This window comes from Leopardus geoffroyi, chromosome A3, assembly GCF_018350155.1.
Source record: "Leopardus geoffroyi isolate Oge1 chromosome A3, O.geoffroyi_Oge1_pat1.0, whole genome shotgun sequence".
NCBI lineage: Eukaryota > Metazoa > Chordata > Mammalia > Carnivora > Felidae > Leopardus > Leopardus geoffroyi.
The window spans coordinates 116,891,450-116,918,516 of record NC_059336.1 but is presented as its reverse complement, the minus strand read 5'-3'; the positions used below and the strand labels follow the sequence as shown (position 1 = coordinate 116,918,516).

At 45.6% G+C, this 27,067-nt stretch overlaps 1 protein-coding gene across 2 annotated transcripts in view; it reads right to left on the bottom strand.

Moving 5' to 3' along the window:
• The window catches only part of ALK (ALK receptor tyrosine kinase), a 704,322-nt gene that overhangs the window by 92,134 nt on the left and 585,121 nt on the right, over positions 1 to 27,067 (bottom strand). For both annotated transcript variants that reach the window (XM_045447274.1, XM_045447273.1), the window contains exons 7-9: positions 24,706 to 24,837; positions 22,320 to 22,420; positions 3,350 to 3,519 (exon numbers count right to left, since the gene is read on the bottom strand). In XM_045447274.1, the coding sequence (XP_045303230.1) occupies positions 3,350 to 3,519; positions 22,320 to 22,420; positions 24,706 to 24,837 (403 nt within the window). The remainder of the gene's footprint in view (positions 1 to 3,349; positions 3,520 to 22,319; positions 22,421 to 24,705; positions 24,838 to 27,067) is intronic.

Genomic DNA, 27,067 nt, shown 5'->3' with positions numbered 1-27,067 from the left:
TGAGCTCTACCTTGTTAATGTGTATATTCAGGTATTAAAAAAATAGATAGTAAAGAGTGACAAATTATAGAGATATTTCAGGAGCCATGAGAATATATTGTAGGTGTACTATAGTCTAGAGGTCTTTAAAAAGTGAAGGAAGAGTGGCAGTTAGGCAAAAGGAAGGTAGAGGAAGAACATGTCATGTGAAGAGAATGGAAGGTACAAAAACCTGTAAGAATCTAGCAAAGTATAACTGAACTGAAAGAAGTATCTAAAAGATGGGAGCTCTTTAGAGCTAACCTGTAAACCCTAATAAAGCTGCTTCAAAAAATTCTGTAATGCATGCAATGTAATGTAATGTTGGAGAACCTAGGATTGGAGGAGATTTGGGCCAACATTGGGAATAAAGTTCCTGCTCCTTCAAGGTCCTTGATTGAGGAGCTGTCCACGATGTGAGTGCTGAATAGCTGAAGTCAGAACTTGCCTAAGGAAGCAGGTGGTACAGGAGCTAATGACTACCTAAAGGTGGGGGGAGAGGAGAGTTCTTTGTCTTTTATCCATTTTCCTTCTCTTTCCCTTATATATTTCCTTCCTCTACTTCTCCCTCCTCCCATTTTCATTTTCTGGCAATTTGGCAGCTATAGCTCACTCTCTCTAGGAGGAAAAGAATATGTTTCTTGCTCCTTCCCCTTAGAAGGAGTCTACACAACACTGATGACAGAAAATTCAGAAAAACACTCACCTCTATCATCTTAGGGTTGCATGACTAGTTATTATTGCTAAATGGTCCATCCCAGCCTCTTCTGAGGCATCAGGTGGGGAGATTATTATTATTATTATTATTGTTATTGTTATTGTTATTATTATATTGTAGTTATTATTAGTAGTTATCACTGACTGAGCACTTACTGTGGGCCAGGAAGCTTACCAAGAACTTTACTCTCTAAGCCTCAGAGTAAACTTTATTATCTCTGTTTTATACAACATGACTTGACTTGGAAGATCAGTGGTTGTGACTTGTGCTACTTTTTTCCCAATAAATTATCTGAGGCTACATAACTGAGGGATGAGGGTGGAGGATGTGGGAAATAAAATTCATTGATACTTACTATATATAGATGCTTTTGACAGTCATTTTATTTAGTCTCATAACAACGCCGTGAAGTTGTACTGTGATGATACTTTACAGATGTGGCCACCAAGGCCCAGAGAGGTTCAGTGATTGGTTGGGGTCACACAACTAGTGAGTGTCGGAGACAGTTTTAAACTTGGGACTATCTGATCCTAAAGCCTATGGTCTTTTATCCACAGTGCTTTTTTAGTTTTATGGGCCAGTCACCTCTACTGGTAAGCGATTTTAGCAACTGAAAACTGCCATGCCTCCTTCTCCTGCAGTTCCATTTACCTCTGGGTCTTGATGCCTTCTATATCATCTTTAGCTCTGGGTGGGGGGAGTAGCTTCCTACATCAGAGCATGTCAGTGGTGTGCAGGCTCCTGGTGAATGGAGTCACTTGTGTGTTCTGTAATTGCACACTTATTAGGTCACAAGGCATCAACAAACCAAGCCGGCCTTTGTCTGAATCCCCACTGGACAGTTTGGTCTCAGTACCAATATTGGAAATGTCAGTCTGGTAAACAGCTTTTAACAGGGAGGAGGGAGGCTGAGAACAAAGTCTCCTTCAAACAAAACTCTCACGGATGGGAGTGAACAGAGTCAACATCTTACTTGCTTTAAATCCCCTGGAGTGGTTATGAAAGAGAGAGGACTTGCTGGATTGAAGAGAAAAAAACCCCTTTGATTCATCTGAATTAATTTAGCATCTCCCAGGAGGAAGGGCTCTGCCATCACCTTCCTGTTCTCCATCCCCTGCATACAACTCTCACAATCCCGGAGGACAAAAGACCAGTCTGTGGTAGGGAGTGCCCACACTGCCCCTTCCTCCACTTTAATTAAATCCATTTGTCCTAGGGGTAGCACTGTGCCTCAGGATGTCCAAGGGCTTTGATCTTTAACCCACACACATCTGAAGGAGTGGGAAACTAGTGCTCAGAGTGAGGACAATCACTTCTTCCTATGACAGCACAGCTGAAGTTATGAGCTCTTGGAAATAGCAGACTCTGTGAAGTTTGAGTGAAGAATTTGAGACCCAACTTTATCCTTACAAAGCTGCATGCCAACTGGCATCACCTTCACCTTGCCTTAAGCTCTTTGTCCTCATTTTTCAGAGGCGAATTCATCAGGATGGTAATTTGGATGGGTTTTAAGAGTCTAATGCAGAGGAGCTAGGGTTGCTGGGTTTGATATTTAGCCTGTTAAAGTTGGTTTTCCCCCTCCAGATCCACTTATCTGCCCCCCCTTCTAGAAATAACTCCCACCCTCTGCCCTCTGCCTATTTTGTTCTGGGACAGATTAGCACACTAGCCATCAAGGGTTCAGTATGATTCATCAAGGAGTCATGTGAGCTGCTGTGCTAGGCTGGGCACTGCTTGCTCCAGGCTGGCTGCAGGTGGCAGACTGGTGCCATCCCGGGGAGACAAGTGGCAGTTGATCTCAGTGGTTACTTCTCCATTGCAGAGCCATGCAAAGTCAATGATCTTCTAGTCCAACCCTCTCAGCTTAAAGATGAGGAAACTGAGACTCAGAGAGGTTCAAGGTCACAAAGCCACTAGTGATCGAATTTAAATAGGAGTCAGGGCCTCTGGTAGAATCACTCCTATGTTTAGTGAAGAATTTACCTTCTCCTTCATCTACTTGCTTCAGGGACCTGACTCCACAAAGTCCTGGACTTGGACTGACCTGAGCACCAGTCCTCACTCTGATGCCAACTTGCTGGTGCCGATAACTCTTTGGTTCTCGATGAGAATCTTGTGAAAGGGCAGGGTGGGGAACGTGATGAGGTCTGTACTACTTATGTCACAGATTTTGTTGTTAATAAGGGATAAATAAAATGTCAAATGGGAAAGTAAGGCAAAGTGCATTAATTAGGAGAAAATATACATATAAAGCCTGATTATTATTTGGCAGTAATATGAGTTGTTCAACTCATGAGTATGAATTTTATTTCTACTACAGATATTGGAGGCAGTGAATCAGGCCAGGCTAGTGATACAAGAGATAAGTGCTCATTAGCCTAGAAATCCTACAGAGAAACTCAGTGCTCCCTACAAGTCTGCAGAAAGTGGTGTGTGTGTATGTGTGTGTGTGTGTGTGTGTGTGTGTGTGTTCATATTTGTGTGTATGCACATGTATGTGTTCATCTGGATGCATGTCTTGGGTAGTGGGGATGGGGGGAGGGAAGACATGACCCTGTTCTGCATCTTGGCTGATAGAAGAAAAGAGAGTGACAGAAATGGGTGGAGGCTCACCTGTCAGCCACATCGAGAAGAGGCAGCACTGTCCACTGCCACAGGCTCAAGCCTTCATTAGTGGCAACATGCCAGACCATTCTACTTTGTTCCTTCCCAGTTTTGTTCTCCACCAGGACCAAGGAGACGTTTCCCTGCAAGACTCCACGGATGAGCCAGGACATTCGGAGCTGTAAGGGAGAGCAGAGCCAGAAGAACAGGTGTTAATATTAAAAGGAATCCTTAGGTCCCCTTCCTAGAACTCTCACCTGAAGCCTCAAGCATGTTGCTGGAGACTCAGGCAAGGTATGCCCAGTGAAGAAAGCTGGTGACTGTCTGATCTTATTCATTGTCTCTCCAAATGGCTTTCATTAAGATTCAAGGAGCTGGGCAGGGGCAATTAGGGACAAAATTTTGGAATTTTGTTCAGGTTGATCCTAAGTTTCACAAGATTCTGCATCTGAGGTGATATTAAGAATCAATGGGATATGAAGTGAACTTCTTAAAGCAGTTCTGAAGATTCTTGTCTGTGGCCCCGATTCACTTTGTGACCTTGGAGAAGTGATTTTATGACTCAATTTCTTCAATGCCTTAGGTATCATAGATTTTTCTTCCTCATTGAGACTCTAATACTCTTATCTGAAAGATACCATGCCATGTGTTAGCTAACCAGAGACTCTATGACTTGATACTTATGGCCACTGGTAGGCAAAGGCAGGACAAAAGTCTACTCATCGAGATACTTTACGATGGTTATCTTTCAGAATTAGGATGTCTACTTTGACAAAAGGAAGCTACAATCATATATTTTCATTGTGTCTTTAGTAAAGGTTCCTATGGCATTGTTCCCTAGATATATGAAAAGGGACTATAGTGAATATTTCTAAAAGAGTTTAAGTGCAGTCATGCCCAGAATCAGTACATGCTATAAACAAGGTCTCTGATATTTTTGTTTGATAGAAACAATCTGTAAACAACATTTAAAACTTAGGACAACTATAGCATATAATTGCCCCAAATATTCCTGTTTAGATCCCGTAATTAAAAAAAATGGCTGTTGTGGAATGAAAGGTAAAATATGTCCTATGGCAACTGTAGTTTTCATCTGCTATGTGCCCCTTTTCTTTGATTCTCATTGTTTGAAGACATTCTCTTCTATAAATCACCATTCCTTTGTCCCCCAGTCCCCAAGCTCATGGTTTGCTTATAATTTGATCAAAGAGGTCATATACCATGAACTTCCCACTTTGTTGCACATGGCCTCTTAACTAACAAGGCCACACCTGGCACTGGGGTGCCCAGGTGCTGTTCTACTTCTGAGAGCCTGAGTCAGGCAAGCTTGGTCTATAACCATAACCTCTTCACTTATACCTTTCCCATTTCACAAATCTGGTGTAGCAAATACTTGTCTCCAATGAGTACTCCCAGGATAATTTAACAAATCTGTCAATTGTTTTTTTCTGATCTCACGTGGCTTCCTTGTGCAATCTAGATGCCACGACTAGAAATTTTAATCCTACTAACTAAGCCCTCTCAGTCTTTAGCCCATGCCCCGTGCCCTGCTTGGAATATTGCTTGCTACATCCTTTCTCTCCTTTTGCTCCTTGGCCACAGAATATTTGATGATTTGGACTGCTGTGAAATCAGACTGTTGAACTTCAGTGCTCTGGATGGTTGTCGGTACTTACTCATCCACTGATTTCCACAGTTGACTTCTGAACACACATAGCACAATGGGTGTTTCAAACTCTTCCTCAAACACTGATGCTGTTACCTTTTGGTCCACAACTCCTGATCCATTATTTTGATTCTTACTTTACTGATAAAGATTTACTCTATTAGGTGCAATCTACTTCAGCCTCTCTGCCTCCCTCCCTCCCTCCCCTTCTATCCTCCCTTCCTCTTCCTCCTCCTCCTCCTCCTCCCTCTCCTCCTTCTCCTTCTACTTCTGCTTCTACTTCTCAGCATAGGTGTTTATTTATCTACCTTCTCTCTTCTTTTCCTGTCTTAGAGGAAGCTGTATCTTTCATTTTCTTCTATGTTAATCTCCCATATCCCCCCCCCCCCCCCCCCAGTCCTTGCTCTCTCAATAACCGCTTCTAGCACCTTAAGACTCTTTGTACCTTTTGGATTTTCTGTCTACAGAAAAGATCAGCGTTCACCCATCCCAGAAAAATATCCCTGATCCAGCTAGCTCCTCTGATGTGCAACCTATTTCTTTACCCCCATTCAGATGTTAACATCTTGGATAACTGGCATGTAACTGCTTTTATTTCCTTGTTGCCCATGCTTTCTTTAAATTCTCTCAACCTAGCTTTTATCTTCATTACTTTAACAAAGTAGCACTCACAATGTCCTTTATAGCTTGCTCTTTCAGCTCTTTCTATGGCCTCCTAAAGTGCCTCTCCCTCTCTACTTTCTCCCTTCTAACTTCTTTTGTATGTCTCTATCACATCTTCCTGTTTACCACTACCATCTGTGACTGATTTTTCAGTGGTTTCTCCTTATCAACTAATATCAAGGCATTCATGTTTCTTTATAATCTAAGAAAATCAGCTTTTTAGGCATTCAATGAATATTTATTGAGTACTTATGCTGATTCACATGTATCCTCCACCCTAGAATGGTCTAAAAGCTTGAGTTAGAGAGATCTGGATTCAAAAACTGTTGTTGTCACTTTGGTTCTTTTGAAGTGCAGTTCTGTATTCCATTAAGATGGAATAGGTTTAGGATTACAGTGACAATTTAATGAGATAACAAATAGTGTAGTAAATGTTAAAAAGGAATTTTGGCTGAAGCACTGAGGCAATAGATACTACACTTCAAAGGGAAGTCTGAGAACACAATGATGTAGGACTTTCAAGAGGGGTGGATGAAAACAGGTTACACAATTCGTAATCTCTCACACATACTTGGATTTTTTAAAAAGTTGGTGGTTGAATACCAGGAGAGAGTTTTTTAGAATGTGCTTTTTGTGTATCATGAGTTCCACGTCACTTTACCCTTCTGCAAAGAAGTTTCTCTCTTCATCCCAAGTCAAGAGAGAGCAGTTTTAATGATGCCACCTTGAGCATTTACAGTTTGGGGAGCTCAGTAGAATGCTGTCTAACTCCTACCTGGAAAATCTAAAGTATGAACCAGGGGTTGGGTAGCTGCTCTGGTGGCAGGACAAAGGCAAGGTGGAACCATTGGATGGCTTGCACTGTCAGAGTTTGGTGGTGCACACATGCATGAGCATTACACATAGACTAGAGTGAGCTGTGTAAAAAGCGGCCCACGTGGGTCATTTCAGATCTTGTCCAAGAGGGCTTGTTGAAGAGGTAAATAGACCTCAGAAGAAAGAAGCTGCAGGCATCTTGAGATGCCTAAGGGCAGAGAAAAGAGTAAGTGACCTCCTGGAATGGAGATACATATGCCCCAGTCAAGGTGAAAGATTCCTAGCAATAGTGGAGGGGGTGAGGAGAAATGTAGATCTCCAAAGAAACCACAAAAGTGCCCCCTGTGAAAACTAGTAAGCCTTAAATATTTGTCCTATCCAGAGAATACCAACGCCAGATTACCACAACAGTTCTGGTCAAGTAAGAGCTTTTTGCTTTCTTTGCCTCTTTTCCTTTCCCTGCATTAAAGGGTCACAAGTTAGCCAGATGACTGAAGAGGAAAGCTGAGTGAAGGGGAGAGAACCGTGACCACCATTTCCCTAATTTCAGGCTTTTCATCTATAGTAGGGTCAAGTGTGGCAGGGGGAGGGGAGGGAAATAAGCCCTAACTTTAAAGCAAGATTAAAATTCTGATTAGATGGGCATTCTGATTTCTAAATAAGCCTGTTTTGTGTTTTGAAGTGATTAAAAATGGTCTGTATTAACTTAGAGCAACAGGTAAGTAGATTTCATCCAGTAGTCCACACATGGAGGCCCAGTGAATGTTAGTTCCTAGACTCCCCCACATCAGTCTACATGTCAGCTTTGCACCTGACATGGATTTTTCTGCTTCTATGGTTTTGATCTTTCCATTTCCTCTACATGTTCTTTCCTTATCACCATTTAAAAAAATTAAATATTTAATTTTCACGGACCTTTTCTTATCATCTGTCTCACAAATGACCTCCCCCTCCTCTGAAATCTTACAATTGAGGCTATTGGGACCATTATGGGACACAGCTCTGGTGGCTTTTCTTCCCTCTGTGGGTAAGTCCCTTCAAGGCAGGGACATCTTATCTTGTATTCATAGTAGTGGTTAAGTGAGGGCACACGGTAGGAGCTGATCAATATCAGGATAAATAAAGATGTATACATTTCCAGGAAGACCCTTCTGTCTTCACCAGGTCCCCTCTCAGGGACAGAAACCAACTTCCCACCTATGAAGCTCCTTAGCACTTTCTTGCACTTTAGGGGTTGGGTACCAGGAAAGGGAAGAGGATCTACCCATTTTGCAGCTAACCAGCTGTAGTTGAAATGGCCCAATTCCCAGTGTTCTTCAGAAGCTTTCAGTCTGAAGTAGAGTCTGCTAGTGGGCTGAGCATGTTGGTGAGATGTATCCCTGTCATATTGACACTGGGGACATTGGCTAGCTTACTGCTGAGCTTTCTCCATCTTCCTGCACTACATTTTAGGCCAATAGGCCCGGGAACTGAGAACAGTACTGGCTGCCAAGGCATGGCATCACTAGCTCCTGAGGAGATCTACCAGGATCCCTCTTGGTACCAGTTCTTGAGGTGATTATCCATTCATTCAACCTATATTTACTGCACACCTACTTTGTGCTACATTATTATATATACCTTCCCTGCCCTCATGAAGCTTATCAGCTTGCCAGGAAGTCAGAATTTAAATGAATAGCTGCAATTTTGCTGGGTGTAGCAAAAGGGAAGTAATCAGAGCCACTTGACAGCAAAGACTTAAAACATGAGACAATCAAGCCAAGACACTTGACATAAGACAATCAGGACTTGGGTCAAGATGCCCACTTGATCCAACTGTTCAGAACTACAGACAAAGAGTAGAACTAAAAATTTGACTTTCCTTTCATCTTACAATACCATCACCTATGTTTATAGCAGAAAATATATATCTACAGCTACAACTCAAGCCAAGACATGCACTGTTTCAGTTTCCATAAAGTTTAGTTTTAGAAACAGGTGAAAAAGGCTTGGAATGAGATTGCAAACTGGCAGCCAGTGAATGGCTAGCAAAGTATGTTTTTCTGCCATTAATTTTTTTCACCCACCGAGTGTTTAGTAAGGTGGTGTATCCAGGTGATGTATTCTTCCTCAGATATAAGCAGTCTAGAACCTTTGGTCTTTCACTTGGCCTACTTTCCACCTGTAGTTATCACTAGTGATTCCAGATTCTGCCTCTAAAATGTCAGTCAATGCTTTGCTACTCAGAGGATGATTTTCAGGTTGGTATCATTGGTGTTACCTGGGAACTTAGAGGCAGAATCTCTTGCCTGATCCCAGACTTACTGCATCAGAATTGGCAGAGAAGCAACCTCTGGAGCCTTGTTCCTGTGCTCCTATGACTCATCCCACTTCCTTTCCAGAATGCACTGAAAGCAATTGCCCTTTGCATCAACATTCATTCCTGGGTGGCCTATCAAACTCTCCTTGTTTCATTACCTGTTGACGATGGGATAACTTGGGGTTTGTGCTCCAATATCGAAGTGAATGAATTGTGTGACTTTAAGCCAACCACTTACCTCTCTGAGCCTCTATTTTCTTTATGAAGCCAAATTTGTGATAATAACCATCCCTTCCCTACCCACCTTAAAAGGTGGTCATAAAGACTGAAGTAAAGAATGTGAAATAGAGCCCACATGTTGTGAATGAAATGGTTGAGCCAGTGGTTTTCAACCTGGGCTGCAAATTGGAATCACCTGGGGAGTTTTCACACCTACTCATGTCTGAGTTCCACTCCAGAGACTCTGATTTAATTGGTCTTGGGTAGGTCCTGGGCATCAGAAGTTTTTGAAATCTCCCCAGGTGATTCTAAAGTACATCCTAGGCTGAGACCACTGGAGAGATGGGGCTACTTAGTGCAGGAGGTAGCCTGGTCTTCTTGGTCAGGGGTCCATTTTCATCTCAGACTTTGAGTAAGAGGCAATTCTTAATAACTAAAAAATAGCCTAAAATGTGCCCACAATCACCAAGGTGTACAAGAAGTGTTTTTCCTGCAAGGGGGAGGACACAGACTCAGCAGAGGGCCTTCACGTGCCTGCCACATCATCCTTTGGCCAGGACTGAGGACATTCCTGAGAGTGAGAGATTCATGGGCTGAGGGTAAGCAGTGATGATCTAAGAATACAAATGGGACCAGAACTATCCTCTTGGTCCTACTTACCAATTTCTTAGTTAGACATGGAGGACCGATGTCAATTCTTTCTGAATATCCCTTATTCATTATTTGTATCTAAATAGAGTATTTCTATCTAAATAGAGTAACTATTTGCGGTTCCCAGGGCAGACTGCAGGTTCAAGGCCCTCTCAAAGACTTCCATTTTCCTCCTAAATACAGTCCCAGATAAAAGAAGCCCTTTGATACCATTATATGTAGATATCCATGCCAGGTAGACCTGGCTTGCTATTGGGAGTTAAAGTTCAGGTGCTCAGAGTGGGCAAAAAACTCTTTTGGTATTTGATTTTAATAGGACCAATTTCTATCGGGGTAACCTATAGGATAAAGTATTTTGTTAAAAGTATTTATTGTTAAAAGTATTTATTGACTGCTAGAGAGCTGTGCTAGGCACTTGTACATATGCTATCTCATTTTATACTCACAACATTCCTTCCTGTGGATATTATCATACCCATTTTTCATATGTGGACTCTGAGGCTTAGATAGGTTAAGTCACCCATGGTCGCTGGGCCCATATCTGTGCTGTATCTACCATATCTATAGCGCTACATACACGTAGCATGTTATGGTAATACTTAAACCTTTTGTGGGTGTGTTGTGAAGGTTTTCTAGATCCTTGTTGCTCAAAGCGTGGTCCGTAAACCAGCAGTATTGGCATGACCTGGGAACTTAATAAAAAATGCAGGGTCTCAAGTCCCACCCTAGGCCTGCTGAATCAGAATTTATATTTTAACAAGATCTTAGCTCAGACATACCTTCAGAATAGAGGAATTAGGGAAGTGGTGGGTTTTAAACCTTTGTCTCTGCCAGACAATTAGTATCGTGTGTGCACAGACACATACATATATACATGTATATACATACATGTACATATATATGACAAATGTATTCATGCAAATATGAGAAATCTTATTCAAATCCTAAATAATGTTTGTGAGAAATAACACTTGTTGGAGCCCATGACAATAAAAATGCTGATCCTTCTAGATACATCCAATAGATACAGGTTATAAATGATAGCTTTTGACTAATAACCTATTTTATATGCAGACAGAAAATAGGACAAGTGAAAAGAGACAACGCCAGGAGCATGCCACCAGCAATTATATTTTCTGGCTCCAGCAGGCCCTTTCATAAGGGCCTTTTCCCTCTCCCTGTCGATGGGGTCCAATAGACTTTCCAATTACGTGCTACCAGTGTTTGTCATGTTATTAATTAAAGTTCTATATGTAAAGCAAGAGGAGCATTGTGGCTAGGCCTAATGCTATTATTTCTCTCATGGCCCTTTCCTCCTCCAGAGGTAATTACTGCAATTTTATGCCTAGAATATGCCCTGTGTTTGCTATGCATACCTCATGGCAACTTCACGACAATCTCTTGAATCCATTAAAAAAATATCAGCATGGAACTTAGGCTGAAATGGGACAAAAGAGACTCAATGGTATCAAATAATGCCCATTCTGCATTCAGCATTCCCAAATGTAGCAATGCTGTGAGGTGGAAGGTGCTACTTTTCTTCGTCTTTCTGAAGGGCTGTCTGAATTCCCACAGTAGAGACCAAACCAGGATGCACGTTCTAGTGTGTATTTCACTTGAACAGAAGGAAATGCTTTCTAATAGAGAGAGACGCTCAAAGATGAGCTTGATATTCCCCACCCTGGGAGTCATCCAGCAGTTGGCTGGGGAACCAGGATTGAAGTTGTTGTCAGGGAAATCCAAGCTTAGAATAAAGGTAAAGGCTCCTTCCCAACCTAAGATGCCACAGGGCTGTGGTATGGGTGTGAACTGGTAATTTTAAGAGTTCTTTGGCTTCTTATTAATAAGAGTTCCACAGTCTCTTATTAACTTTAATTAAGAGTGTTGACTCATTGCAAAACCCAGTGTATTTGTATGCCATCTCCTACTTCACCTGGAAAAAATAAATACCAACTCTCCAGCTATAAATAGCCTAATGAAAAATCAACCCAACATAGCAAGAAGCAGGCCAGATGCAGATTTTTGATAACAAGCAAATAAAATGTGCTGGCAAATACTTGCAATTATGGAAGCTTAAGAAATGCTGGATTCCTGGCCATGTAGGAGACTTAAAAGATTGATATCCTGTCTGAAAATATCACCCCATGTCTCCTTCTTTCCAAGGCATCACATCAAAGCCAGAAACAGCCAGCCAGGGATGCCCCCTTTGTAAAAACACAGCAAGAAAACATGAAGGTTATACATAAAAAATAATAACTGTGGGATCCCTGGCTGGTGAAGTTATGGAATTACAGGTATTTTTCCTTCTTTAATCTCTTCTAATTTTTTTTACAATGAATATCCATTACTTTTTGATAACTAGAACAAGAATGATAAAGTAAATGTAGCATATGCGGTTATTAAAAGCATGTTTATGAAAAATAACACTGATGTAAGAAAATATAAATACAGAAGACATCAAATACTTATATGGTATGATGCAAAATTTGTATAAGCCCTTTTCACTCTGCTCAAATCTACGTCTATGTGTCTGGAAGGAAATGCACCAATGTGGTAAGAGGGGTTACCTTTGGGGGGTAAGAGTGTGAGCAATTTCAATTCTCTTCATGCCTTCCTATATTTTCCTAATGTTCTGCAATGAACATAGAACACTTTTATAATCAGAAAAAACAATAAACACTATATTAAAAGTGGCAGCAAGGGAGGGTTCTGATGTCGTTTGAAAGTCGGAAAAAAAAATGCTTTCTTTTCACCCCCTTCTGGGAGGATCAGTTTCTCTTGCCTGCAATATGTGGGCTTTTTGAGGAAGACCCAGGGAAGGTGGGGGCTTCTGGGGATTGAGTGATGCAGACGGAGCATGAGCTTTGAACTAAAACAGCCGTTCTGTCTTTATTTGTGGTATAATCTGTGCCTCTGTCTTCATCTGTAAAATGGGACCAATTGTACTCTGCTCAGAGAGTCACTGGGGGACTTTAATAAGATTACAAAGCCCAGTGCCCAGCCTACCAAATACATTTGATCAATGTTAGTTTTCTCCTCCTGTATGGGTAAGGGCAAGCAGGCAATACCATGCTACAGATAAACAGCTCACAAAAGATAGAAAGGGACAGGGTGAAAGATGCTGTATTTAAACTTTTCAGTTCAGTGTTCTAGCATCCAGTTTCCCTAGAGAGTTATCTTTTCTGTCTTATGGGAAGAAAAAGGGTGATATTTTCTTTTGAGTTACATTTTGATGGTATGATCTTGGGCAAACAGCCTCCTCTGTACCTCTGTCTCTCTGTGTGTGATGGGGTGCTGCTGTGAAATAGCTCTGTAATCCTCTGGCTGGGGAACAGGATCAACTGTGCAATAGAAGTCCTAGAACCTTTACAGACAACCAGTGGAAGGAGAATTGACCCCAGGCATGTGAGTATTTGTGGGGGCCTGGAGCCACTTGGGGAGTATTTATTCTGACAGGTGGGGAGAGTCTGTGCTTGCAACAGGGTGTCCCCCTTGGGCATGGGACTTTGGAATGTGGTATAAGGATCTCCAGTAGGGGCCACAAGCGTCCATGATTAGCAGGTGGATTCTGAATGGGATCCAAATCTCCGCCAAGTGCCCAGGAGGATTTTATTCACACCCATGAGCCTTGACAGCAATTCTTCCTATGCCTCAGTTTCATCATGTAATAGCAGAGGGATTCATTTTGAATGGCTCGTAGGTATTAAATTAATTATGTCTGACTGCAATTACAATTGCTGTTGATTACTTTGGCCCATTAGCATGTGGCCTGGGAGTGTCAACCACATCATGATGAGTGGGGACAGAATGCTAGGTTCCAGTGGCTTCTCAGCTCTAGGTATGGAGGGGAGAATTATTTTGGCTCAGAAATCTCAGTGGGGCTACATTTGTTGGTATCTTGAGAATCCAAGGGGAGTGTCCTTATTGGCTCCTATCCTGGGACAGGGTCATGTTCATAATTGAGGGGCTGTGTAATTAGTTAATTAATTAATGATTGATTAAGCAAATTCATTGGGCATGTCCTCCTGATACTAATCCTAGGCACTATGCAAAATAATGCCCCCAACCTGCCCGCATGTTACTATTGACTGAAAGGAGAAACAAGAACACACACAATGTCTGAATTCATGTTGGAGTGACTTCTTCCCACCCGTGCAAAGTAAGAAGAAAGAAGAATTGCTCCCATTACAAAGAGTTTTTACATTTTCATTTGGTCTTTGCAACAACCTCAGGCAGCAAGTACAACAGGTTTACACCCAGTTTTACCCCAGTTGGGGGGGGGGGGTGACTCATGTGAGGTCACATGACTTGTAAGGGGCAGATCTGGGATTCAAACTCAGGTGACCTGAGTTAAGTTAGTGACTTAACTAGTGTTCAAAGATTTGGCTTTGGAGGTGGACAGAGGTTGGTTTAAATCCTGGGTCCTCCTCTTAGTAGCAAGGTGACCTTGGGCATGTCACTTAAGTTGTCAAGGCTCTAGGGTCTCTCTCTGTCAGTGAATGGGGGTCACGATTCCTCACAAGTCTGTTTTGGTAATAGATAAAACAAGTGACATTCTTAGCACAGTCTTAGCCACATAATAAGGGATTGATATTTAAAAAATGCTCCCTCAGTTGGCTTATCAACTATGAAGCATCCCTTCCTCAGACCCAGACTAAGGAAGGTTTCTTTTTCCCAAGAGTGCAAATGGTTAGGGTGTTTGAGGGCTAGAGTTAAGAACTTTGGCTTGCTTTTTAATGTAATTCAGCCAAGTGATCCATGAGTAACCTGGAGACCAGGACCTGTTATACTGAAAGCAAGTATTGTTAACTTTTCTGCTGAAAACACCTCAAAGAGATCCCAGATTCCTGTGGTCTATCTCCAGCATGACTGGCCACATGGTGGGTTTGAAATGAGTACTTGCTGCTTCACTGCCCGACCGCGAGCCCTCTGTGACCTTCCCTCCTTCACTCCTCCTGCCACATATCTGCGTGCCCATCCAGCCCAGCCAAGTTCCAAGCTACCTCTCTGATCCCATCCCTGCAGCTGTCCACCCTTCGCATCCTGAGGGGGCCACCCCCTGACTACTTCAGGGGAGTGGCTGAGCAAATACCTTTGAAGTTAGGAGACTACAGTTTGAGTCCTGGTTTCTGTGTAGATTAGCCTGTGACTGTGGGGGTGTCTCCAAGCCCTGTGAGGCTCTTCCTCTGTAGAATGGGGAAGATCTCATTCACTTCACAGGGTGGCCGGGGAGGTGGGCAGGCTCTGTGGTCTTTGACATTATAGAGGATTCTTAATACAGGGTATGGGTATAATGTTATTACATGTGTCTGGGCTCATCATTTGAGACTGACAGTGGGTCCAAATCTCTTAGTCATCCAGTGGGTCTGTGGAAAAGCCATTTGGAAAATTCTTTCGGAACCACTTCTAACCTCTACCTCCTTCCCTTCTGATACAAAGTGGCATGTGCTTAGGCCCCAGGTTAAGGCTTTAAGAGCACTGTCTCCATCACAGGGGGTGTGAGGAGCTACCAGATCTAAGGTCCTCCTGGAGTTTCAGACACAGGTGAGAGTTAGGGTGACTTGTGGGGTGGGGGTGGGGGACAGGCACAGTTGAGATGGACTTTAGAGGTGACCAAGGCAGGGCAGATACTCTTCAAAACGCACCATTTATGGGCCTAATGGTGACCACGAGGGATGAAGTGAGATCACACAGGGTGAGGAAGCCTTTGAGATTCAAAGAAAGGCAGGCTGGAGCCCCCCTGGAAAGGGGGTTGGAGCTCTTCCTCTGGGCTTCTTAAACTGGGGGACATATGCCGTTCAGGTCTTTCTAGGGGGACCCAAAGCAACAGGGTAAACAGGGGTATCTTTCTGAAGTCTTGGCCATTCAATAGTAAGTAGTGAGTCCTGTTTTTGAATGCAAAGAAACAGGCATGTTCGAGGATCAGATGCAGAACCGGCATCCATTTTCAGGTGATAAAAAGAGATGTTAAAAGAAAAGGCAGGCGTGTGATGTTCTGCTCTGGGTCATTTGGCCAGACTCCCTTCCAGCCTTTGTGACTTCCTCTCTTTTCTCAGGCCATGACCTATATACTGCAGCTGTCCCTTTCATAGGAGCCCCCCCCCCCCCCCCTCACCCCCCAGGGGAAAGTGCAGATGCCTTTGTGTCTTAAGGACATGTGGCCACACTGCCAGCCAGCCGTGCATGATTGCAGGCTCCCTCCTCATTTGTGAAAATGTGACAATATCATCTCTTTGGGTGTCTGCTGCCAGGGTGGGAGTGGGGTGGGGATGGGCTGTGGAGAAAAGGGACTTTCGCTAGACTGGAAGAGGGTGCTTGCCATGCCCTTCCTGGTGGGGAGAGGAGCTGGTGGGGATGGAGGAGAGGGTGAGGGGCCCATCTGCTGCTGGGAGAGAATTAGCTTCCCTGGACCCTAGTCACTAAGCTGGGCAACATCCCCCTTCCCCTCTATTGCCAGGTCACCCAGGGTGGAACAGAGGCCAACTTCTCCAGACTCAGGACCCTCAGATAGGCAGACTCCAGCCTTTGATATTGGAATCACCACAAAAGTCAGGTAATAATAGGAACAGCAGCAGCAGCAGAGGAGCAGAGGCCACATGTGCCATTTATTAAGCATCTCTATGTGTCCGGATCCAGGCAGGACACTTTTGATGCCCCTCTGCTAGTTTCTTCTGACGGTCCTGCAGAGGATCCTGAGGCTGAGAAGGATAAGGTGATTCACATAAGCTCCCCCTGGTACAAAGTGGCAGGACCCTGCCAAGGTCTAAGTGGCCTCCAAGCTCTGCTCTCCCCACCACACTACACTGCCTTGGAGGTGTTCCTTTGTTCTGGCCCTGCGTGACCAGCTGGGTTCCTTTGCACGTGGGTTATGTCAAGACTGTTGGGACATGGGGCAGGAGGGAGTCCGAGGGCACTGTGCTTCTTGTGGGGGCATCTCTATGTCCTTGTGGGCAGAGAGTGGACAGCCCAGCTGGAGGTTACATAGCTAGCATGGAGTCCTGCCTCTGTTCTTTGAAAGTTCCAAAGCAGGAAGAGGACAAGTGCAGAGAACACAGAGTGGAAAGCAATCCCCAGCAAATCCACTTGGCAAGTGAGGTGGGCTGGCCTTCCTCGTGAGCATTCTGTCTCTGCAGTGCTGTCACAGCCTTAGGTGGGATGGGGGTTGGATTCCAGTTCCCAAACACCTGACCCAAGGAGCTCAGGCTTGTAAGAGGGGAGCTAGGGATGAGGTTACCCTGGAACGCCCCCCTAGCTCAGCTCTGGTCCTTATTTACAAAGAAGATGACTATAGCCCCCACAAGGTGTCTATGCAGCATTGCTTGGCCATACAAGGGCAGAGGCTGGTCCCGGGTGGAGCCTGGTAAGGACCAGCTTTCACTGGTCAGCAGTGAAATAGGATGAGTGAATAGAGAGAGGAGAGGGTTTCCTTCTCCCTAGATGGACACATGTTCTACAGAAGGTGGAACAGATCCAGAAAATGACGACCTTATTTAGGATCAAGACCATGAGGCCTCTTGGGACAGTTTTTCCTTCCTCATTTGCTAAAACAAATGAGACCATGTGGGGCTAAGAATAAGGCACACACAAGGCATACATAACATTTGAATCTCCTAGGTGAGTAACAATGTCCCCTTAGCTGCTCAGGAATTAGGTCCATCGACTGGTCTCTGCCTGGGAAGACACTGACTGAGTAACTAGAGCTGCAAAATGGGGCAGTGTTTCCTTCCTGCCTCCAGAGAAGAGGAGTCTGTGGTGGGTGGGCAGGGGTTCTGCTTAGGCAGGAGCAATGCCAGTCCTCAGGGATGCTGTGGAGGTCCACGGCAGCTCCTCCCATGCCGAGAAGTTACCACCTGCCCTCGGCAGGGGCAGGGAAGTGTGACAGAGCACAAGGTTCAGGCTACAAGGTCTGGGTTTGGGCTTGATTTTTTATTTACTGGCTATGCATCTCTGGATGCATTTCTTTCCTGCCTTGTTGGGGTGGGCTGTTCCTATCCCCTGGGCAGCCCTCTGTGTGCCCCCACCCAGATCTGCTCCATAAGCAGGCTGAAGAGAATAGTGGGGGCTGCTAAAGAAGAGCCTTATGGTTCTGTTTTCTCCTCTACCTCAAGCCATCCTGTAATAATTACTATTGCTCATCCTTGCTTTTTGCCTTTCCACGGAGGATTCTGCTGTTGAGTTTCATAAACTCTTAAAACATGGTAGTCAGAAAAGATCTTGTCTTCACCTTATGTGAAAGTTCTATTTGTCTGCCCCCCACCCTGGGGAGGGAGTGGGGTCAGCCTAAATAAACCTGAACAACACCAGCCATGACTGGCCTACCTTATTTTGCTTTTGAGTTACAGTGAGATGCTAGAGAACCCTCTGCCAGCCAAATCCCTGGAAGGATGGGCCCTGTGTCCAGGAATGATCACCACCATCCTGAAAAGTCTCACGGAGTCAACCAGAGAGCAATTTGCTGACAACTTCTCTGGCCTCCAGCCTTCAGGGCTCTGCCTGCCCTAGGGGGTTCCTTCTCAGTGGGGCTCTGAGAAGGGCTTAACAGATGGAAGAGGGCAAGTTCAGATGCCAGGCTGCTCTCTCCTGTCCCTCTGGGCCACATTTCCTGGTTTTAATGACACCAAATGGAGGTCTCCTTCCCTGGAGGCCAGGTAGCTCGTGCAGACCTGAGGAGGCCTGCGTGGTGGCCTTCTGTCCTGATCTCAGCAGCCCCCAGGCCCATTGAAGCCAATGCCTTTATCACTACAGGGCTGATGTCAGGGGCAGGAAGGCCCCAGGTGTGTTCCAGGATCCCAGTGTCTGTGTGAATGCACCAGTATGTGGGGGGAGGGCAGAGGTGGCTGTAGCTCCGGCAAGGTCAGAAAAACCAGCAGCTAGGAACTCACTTGCCCTTGGGTGCGGCCACCAATCAAGTGGTCACATCCCACTTCCTGGGCCCTTTTCCTTCCTGCAGCTCATAGAAGGAAAACCGCTTCCATGTTTTGAAGCGGGAAAGAGAATGAGGGAAGCCCACTTTTCCTCCCCCCAGGCCTTGTTCTGTCCTGAGAACATGGTTTAAAATATTCTAGTCACAGGCAGGCTATTCAAATAAAATAGAACTTCAAACCGCACGGGGCTTGTTGAGACATTCAGGCTTCTGGGATGTGTGAAAGGCAGGAGGCGGGGCAGAGACAGCCCCTACCACCCTCTGTCCCCTTCATTACTAGTGGCTGCAATGCTAGACACATCCGAGTGTGTTTCCCAGCCAAGGCGGACAGAGCAGGTCTGACAGCAAGCATGCACATGAAAGCCACCACAAGGCTCCCCTCCCCGGTGGCAACTTCAATTATTTAAACTGGAGCTCCGCAAAATAAAAATAAAATAAAATCTGAATATTGTAAGTGGATCTCCAGTTTCCCACAGAGAATAGCTTGGGGGAGGCGAAAAAAAAAAAAAAAAAAAAATATATATATATATATATATATATATATATATATATATAACAGTCTCTCTTGTGGCTGGGCTAGGCAGACGTCTTTAAATATTCATGCCCCATATGCAACTGTGTGGAGTGACGGAGAAGGAGACAGTGCCTGCATGAGGCCAGCCAGTAAGAGGTGCCAGGCCAGTAGTGGTGACTGCAGGCACCTGGAGGGAGGAGGCCGGAGCAGGCATGCTTCTGGAAAAGCCTGGAAGCTGACTGGCACATCCTGGCTATGTCTCCACTACTGGTGGGCATCTGACCTGGTTCCAAATGGGCTCTGAGGGGGACTCTCCCAGTCCCTTCTGTCTCCACCACCTATGTCCCTGACCCTGTCATTGCTCACCACTTCTGATTCATCTTTATAAAAGGCAAGTTACGTCACACTATTTGGTACCATGGGTAGTGGAGGAAAAACTCTCTGCATGGACTCATAATGAATTTCTGTCACAAGTGGCAGGTGCATTTATGGTCAATTACTTTCAAGTGTCAGTGTGCCTCCAAATCACAGAGGGCGGGGGTTGAAAATGGAGATTCCCAGGCCCCACTCTGGGGTGTCATCCAAGTGGCCTGGGATGGGGCCTAAGAATCTGTCCTGATCACAATTTCCAAGCGACTGGAACTGGAGAGACAGAGACCTACTAGGCAGGTTGTAGCTAGATTTTTCAAGGAAACGCACAGAAGGTGACACCAGTTCCCTTTTGGGAATTCACCAGTGACTGTAGGGTATCTTGAAGGAGTATTTTGAGAAATTCTACAATTACTTCAACTCCCAGGAGGTGGAGGGACTCTAGGGCTCCCAGGACTGGTCTGCGTTTAGAGACGACACTCAGTGGTGGGCGTCAGCCCTGGAGCTTAGCCAGCCTCTTAGTCCCTGTGGGCTTGACCTTCACCAGAGACTTTCACCCATCTCTACCCTGTGCCTGTAGGGCCTAGGTACAGGAAGTGTCCCCTTCCCGTACCTGGGCCCCATAGCCAGGCCCCTTGAGGGCTGGTGGGGTTTGAAGACCCTGAGTTAACCTCACACAGTTCACACAGTGATGCAACATCCCCTGTCACTGACATTTGCCAACCTGGGAGGAAGAAATCAGCTTCATGCCTTCTGCATTTAGGATCTGAATCAAATAAATGGCAAGGCTTACAGACCTGGAAATGCATATTTCTATTTTGGTTATTTATTTTTCTGATGAAAACATTTCACCCCAACACTGGGGATTCAAGACCCATCAGCAGTAGATGAATGGTCTGAAAATCTGAATGTGAACTAGCTGTGAGCTGAGAACAGAATGGAGTCACTGCCTTCCCTTCATTACTCCTGCTGAGTCGAGTTATGGAAAAGGGCAGGAAATAGCAGAAATATCCCAGAGCAAATTTGACTGGAGGGAAAATAAAACAGGCCAGTAAAACAAAACACCTGTTTAAACTATCGATCAACCAAAGGTTATCAGGGAAATGATGAAGTATTTGAAAAATATCATTTTTATCCTTGACATTTCTTATTCGAAAATTAGGCTCATGTTAAATACAGTGAAGAGTATATTTAAAAATCAAATTCTTTTAAGGATCCCCCTGACCTCTCAGGAAGGTTGACCATCTCTCCTCATTTAGATTTCCTCTTAAGAAGCCTTCCTTTCTAGGTGTCTGCTCTGGGTGGCATTGGGGTGTGGGAGGTGGTGAGAGATATCAGTGATGACTGTGTAATCCACAATCTGCATCAGATAGAGTGATTTCTCAAATACAAGTTAATGTAATGAATCTATTTATTTGTTCCCTGACTTCCTCCAAAAAGGACTTAAGGTGGCTCCCAGAGATACATAACATCTAGTAAGGTAACAGAAACTAACTAGAAAAGGGTGAGAAATTGGCTAAATGTTGAGTTAGAAGATCGAACCAGGAGTAAGGCTGATTACAGACTACACATCATGAACCCTTATTTACTTACTAAAAGGGGAGTCTCAGATTTAACGTGACCGTTCTTCTGATTAAAAAAAAAAGTCACTGATACTTCTTTTCCATTCTTATGTGTTTTATGCTGGTGAGTTTTTATTTCATAAAAAGCCTGGAGGGCTTGAGTGTGGCTGTGTCCTTTAGCAGCGGAAGCCTGTTTCCCGGATCTCCCTGGGGCTTCGACCAGCCGGCGGAGGGGAAGCAAGTCTGCTCAGTCTCACAATGTTCATAGCTTGAAAGGAAACAAATTGCTCAGGGGGCACATAGCTATTCCTGAAACAAAGCCAGGATGGGATTTCTCCTGTGAGTTTCCAGAAAGAGAGGACTGGCCAAATCTCAACTATGTGTTGGTTTTCTACAAAGTGCAAGATGTTGATGTGGTGCCACGTGGTGGTGCAAAGAAGCACAGGCATGCAGAGCTCTCTGAGAACTTAGAATCTGGTTTTTGGCTCCCCCATCCTCCTTACCTATGTTTACTTAGGGTGCCGGGCACTGCTGGCTAACTACTGTCGTGGTTATGATGTGCCAGCAGCCGTGATAAGCCCTGTATATGTATTAACCTATTTAATCTTCTCCTCTTTAGAGTAGGCACTCCTATGGTCTCACTTTACAGTGGGGAAACTGAGGCCCTGAGAGATTATTAACTGCCCAAGAAAATTGTGCAGCCAGTCAGTGGTGGAGCCTAGCTGGGACTCAGGCAATTGATTCCAGAGTCCATGAGTTGAATCACTGGATCGTGTTTGGGGTCTAAACGCATTTCTTGTTCTCTAGAGATTATGACCTACCACACTAAAAAGGTAACTGCCATAGGAACCATCTGGGTAAGTGGCTTTGGAGGAGACCTTACTGAATGCCACTGATGTCTTAGTGAAATTTATGTAGATCAAATTTTTGATGCTCTATAAAATCTGAAACGTATTACAAGAGCTTGATATTGTAGAAAGTCTTTTGTAGATCACTATTACCCTCCCCTGTTACGTTTTGGAAATATTTTCTGGGTTTGCTTAGATCAAGGCCCTGCTGCAAAGAGTTCAGTGTGGCTGAGCATGGGTGTTTGAGGTAAGATTCTCTGCAGATGGGACTCCACCATGTTGGTGCATGCTCTCTGCAAATATGACAAAAATGCCATCGTATCCTCCCCCCAGGAGCACAAGCAGCCCAACCATCCAGGCTACTTTGCTGATGTTTGGGTTCATCTGGAAGCGCCCAAGGTGAGGGGTAGGAGGAGAAGTCCAGGAGGTAGGGGAGCACTGAGACTTGCCTCACATGGAGAGTTCTTCATTGGGGCGGGAAATGTAGTGCTGGTCACTGTAGCACTTTCAGAAGTAGGGACATCAGTAGTGCTGAGCAACAGGGCATGGCCTGGGGCAGAGAGAAAAAGAGTCAGAAATGCACCACCCTCATGCACTGAAGGGCCTTGGGGCTCTGCCCATTCTTCTCTAGGCATGGTACACCTTTGAGGACACAGTTTTCTGCTGCCTCCAGTGGATAAGACAGCCTACTTGTCACCATCAATAAAACTTGGCTCACGCAAAGGTCTTCATTCCAAATGCCCTGCAATATCCCAGCACCATGGTGACCTCCCAAGGTCACCAGCTTTAGCGCATAGCCCAGGAGCAGCCTGAAGCATGCTGACCTCTCCCAGCTCCTCCTCTCCCCATTACAGTCCTGTTGGCCCTCTGCCCTCCCGGGGTCTCCATGACCTTCACTCTTTTCCACCCGGTCATCCTGTGCCCTATGACATGAACAGGAAGTCATATTTCTTATGTTTTCTAAGCATGTATCTGCCTGAAAATCTGGGAGAACATAAACCCCCAACAACCCCACATGGCAGGGAAGAAGCAACTGTAAATCTCCAGGAACTGTACAGGGTTTTGTAGGTGGTCAGTGCTATGGAGATGGGAGCCAGAGCACTCCCCCCAGCCTTTCAGGGGTGTCACAGAACCCTGTAAAGAACTTTACTCATTCAGTTCTGCTGTTCTTTCTTAGTAAAGTCTGATATTGGATTACTACCAAGTAACAAATTCAAGTGGGTCCAGAGCAGAGTAACCAAGACCAGCCAGCAATCCTAGAGGGCATATGGCCCATCCTTGAGGAAGAATCTGTGACTAGGGAGAGAAAGAGTCTCCTGTGGTGGGTGGGTAGCAGCTATTGCCTTCAAATATCTGAAGAGCTGCTTTGGTGAGACAGAGAGCAGTTGAGTTCTGTGGGGCTCCAGGAGATAGAAAGTATGATCCATGGGTAGAATTTACAGAGTGGTGGAGCTTCTCTCCAGGAAAGGAACACTGGTCTTTGACAGAAGGACTGCTTTAGGAGGCAGTGAAAGCCCAGTCCCTAGAGCTACTGAGCCAGGGTTGGATGCTTATTTGCTATGGGTGCTGTTGGGGGCTTCCAAACAGCAGAAACATGACGATCATGTCTGACTTCGAGCTCTGTGTCTGTTCTCTGCTCCTCAGTAAGGTGCTGAGGATGATACAGTGTAGGATCAGGAGGAGAAACGGGAGCTCCTGGGGCCTTCTCTCTGCTGAGGGGCCTGCAGAACTCTCCTGGGGCTGTGGTAACTCAGCCTGCTTCCTCACGGTCAAAGCCAGCTCTTTCAGGAGCAGTTAGCCAGGATAGGACTGCACGGGCTCTGGGATCCCCAGTGGTTGATCAGGACATGGTTCTCTCTCATACCTTAATCATCATCATCATCATTATTAATTCTTAAAGGGATCCATAGGATGTATGATCTTTGCTTGGAAAGAGGGGTTTGGTACAAGGGACTACAGCTCCACAAAGAGCAGACAAATGCAGGGGAGGGAAGGAGAGAGAGAGCCCCCGCCTCTAAGCCCAGCTCTATCCTGCAGAGAGGTGGGCCGCAGGACCTGCTCAGGCCTAGTACTGGGTACAGCCCAAGGCTGGGCCTGTGGCCAGGTGGTCTGGCTTCTCCAGCAGCCTGAACTTGGGAGCTGTGTTGGCCTCACAGGCCTTCCCTTGTTCCATGACCCAGCTGTGTCTCCAGGTGTGGAGTCAGCTCACCTAGGTGTGGGTGGCCATCTCTTGGATGTGTGGAGGTCTCTGCCCTTCTGGAAGCCAAGCAGAGGCAGGGGGAGGAGAGGCTCTGGCACTGGGAGTGTGGAAGTTGCCAGCTTGAGCTGGGCAAGGATGGTGGGTATGGCCGAGGAAGCTGGGCTCCAGGGAACAGATCAGATGTGGGGCAAGATTCTCAGGGCACAACCCTGGGCCCAATGACATAAAGCCTCCCTGTGCCTCAGCCTACCCATAGACAGCTATAGTTTTCCTTACCTCTCAGTGAGTTATGCGCCAGACACATAGTAGGTCCTCAACAAACACTTGTTGAATGAATGGATTATTACTATTGTTGCCACTATTCTTCTTATCTTTTAGCTAATCCTTCATCCAGATTCTCATCTTAGGGAACAAAAGGGGAGACTACCTTGTCCTGATTTAATCATTCTGAAGCCTGGGAGGTCTGAAGAGGAAACTGTGTGTGAACACCTCAAGGCAAGCTTTGGGCAGTCACCTGCGCTGGGGCGGGAAGGTCACCCTGCAGGGGTGGGGAGCTCCAGCTTCTCTGGGGTGGTGCCCTAAATCTCTTGTCTGGCCAGATGGGCACCAGGGGGAAGGGAAAAGAGCAGCAGTACCTTGGTGGTCCTGGACCCGGGCATCCTTCAGGGTCCTGACCTGCCACTGGGAGGTGTGGGGTGCGAGCGTGCCCTGGGTCCAGCCACAGAAGCCATCTTCGAAGTTGCAGTAAAACCCAGCAGGGAGTTTACCTGCAATAAGAGCACAGAGATATGGTCATTTCCAGGACGGCTAAAAGCAAAATATGCCAATGTCAAGTAAGATGAGTCAGGCATGACCAAAGTATCCTTATCAACAACAGCTCCCTAGCTGGACCCTTGATTCTAATGATACTGATGACAATGAAAAGAAGCCCCAGTCCTTAACTGGTACATGTGAAGGTTTACAATTTTTCTGATCTTCAGAAAATAAAATAGCAGTAAAAAGAAATAATAGTGTGGCAGCATGGGGATAAACCAGTTTTATATGTGAGAGAGGAGAGCTCAAGAATGTTAAACAATCTGACCAAGGTCACACAGCCAGCAGGTAACACAGGATCCCTGGCTCTAGCCCTAAGATCTGCTTCTGAATCTGTGCTCCTTATTCTGATCGAGCATGAATGTTACCCCAGGAGAAGGCACTAGAATAGATTTCTGATGGCAGACACAATGACAAGAATGTGATGGTGGCAGGGGTAGAGTTGGTGGGAGTTGGTTGCGTCCTTCAAGTCACCCCCGTCTGCAGAGACACATATTGCTCAAATTTTCTATTTGTTTCCCTTTCTTTCCCACCCCCCTTCCAGTTAAGGGAAGCCACATGAATAGCTCCAGCCCATGGAATGTGAGCAGAAGTGATGTGTGTCTCTTCTGGATGGAGGCTGTGGAGAGCCCCTGTGCAATTCTTTGGTCTCTCTCTCCCTGCTCAGGTGGCCAAGGGGCATTCCCGTCCCTGAAACCACTGCTGTCAGACGGAGGGGCCTGGGGCCCTGAGAGATCCTGTGGAGCCCCCTGTTTTGGTGCATAGGTACTGTCAATGTTATGTTAGCCCCTGAAATTTAGGAATGGCTTATTACTGCTCTAACCTACCTTATCCCAACCAAGCAATGCCAGCCATGGGGCCTTTTTATATCATCTGTTGGCTCAGCATAAAGGGCCCTGTTACCCTTTTCTCTACATCAAGCTGACCTCAGGTCCCATTGAAAAGGCCACAGTCAGCTTTATGACCATATATTTCCCAGGTGCCCTCAGAAGGAGGAGGAAAGGAGAAGAGGGTCAGAGAGAGCTCACATTCTGCAGCTTGCTCAGAGAACGGCTGCAGGGAAGGCACCCAGTCCTGAGGAGCTGGTGGGCCATTCCAGGCTATTCCGATAGCACCAACGGCCCCAGGCCAGGCTGGGGAGAAGCAGCAGGGCTAAGTCTCTGAGCAGGAGGAAAGGCGCTCTAGCTGGACCCACTGCTCTTTGTGTCCTTCCTCTGTCTCAGCCTTCCCGGCAATGGCAGGCTGACAAAGAGGGCCCTAACGCTTCCTGGCTGTGACAGCACCTTAGTGAATTATTACTCATTTCCCCCTGATTCTCTGTGCATTTCACACAGAGGCAGAATTATAAATTAAAACCGGCTGTCACTGACTTTGAGCATCTCTTCCCATTTATACCCCCCTGAAGAAATCATTTTCCCCCAAGCCCCGCATGTTCCTCTGATTAAAAATCCAAAAGCTAAGGAGATCTTTCTGTTTTATTTTTTATGCCCCCTCAAGGGACCCCACATCCACTTCTTTTGCAAAAACTAACTGGTAGCTGGAAATGACCTTCCATGAAGCGTCCTTTACAAGTGTGCTTTCAACCAGGAACCATGATGGAAGACTCTAGCAGGCAATGGCTCCTGGTAGAAGGAGGAGCTGGGTTGAAGCCTTTTACAGCTTATCACTCCCTCCTTCCCCTTTTAGAAGGCAGAGACAGAGAAGTCAGCCCAACTATGGATGTCGATACCTCAATGGTCCTGGGATCTGGATCCCTGGTTCTAGCCCTAACCTGTTGCTTTCCGCTGGTGACTCTAGGCAAGGCACTTCTTTTCCTCAAACACTTAGCTCCCTCATCTGTAAAATAGGGTAATAGTAGTGTCTATTTCACAGGGCTGTTTTGAGGGTAAAATAAGGCAGAGTGTGGAATTTTGTAAACAGAGTTGAGCAAATACAGAGTGGTGGTGGCATTACTAATCATTGTTCACTCCTGGCTCAGGGGACCTTGTCAGAGGATGAACTGACATAGCCAACACTGCCCTGGGGGCAGAGACAGGTCCCTCAGCTGCCTCTCTAGAAATGCCCATGGTAGCTCTGCCTATGCCTTCCACCTGAACAGGAATGAGGAAAGCCATTGGCACTCTCCACCTTCTGGAAGCCCACCCTTGTCCTAGCTTTGCACAGGATCCAGGGTGAGCTGGGATT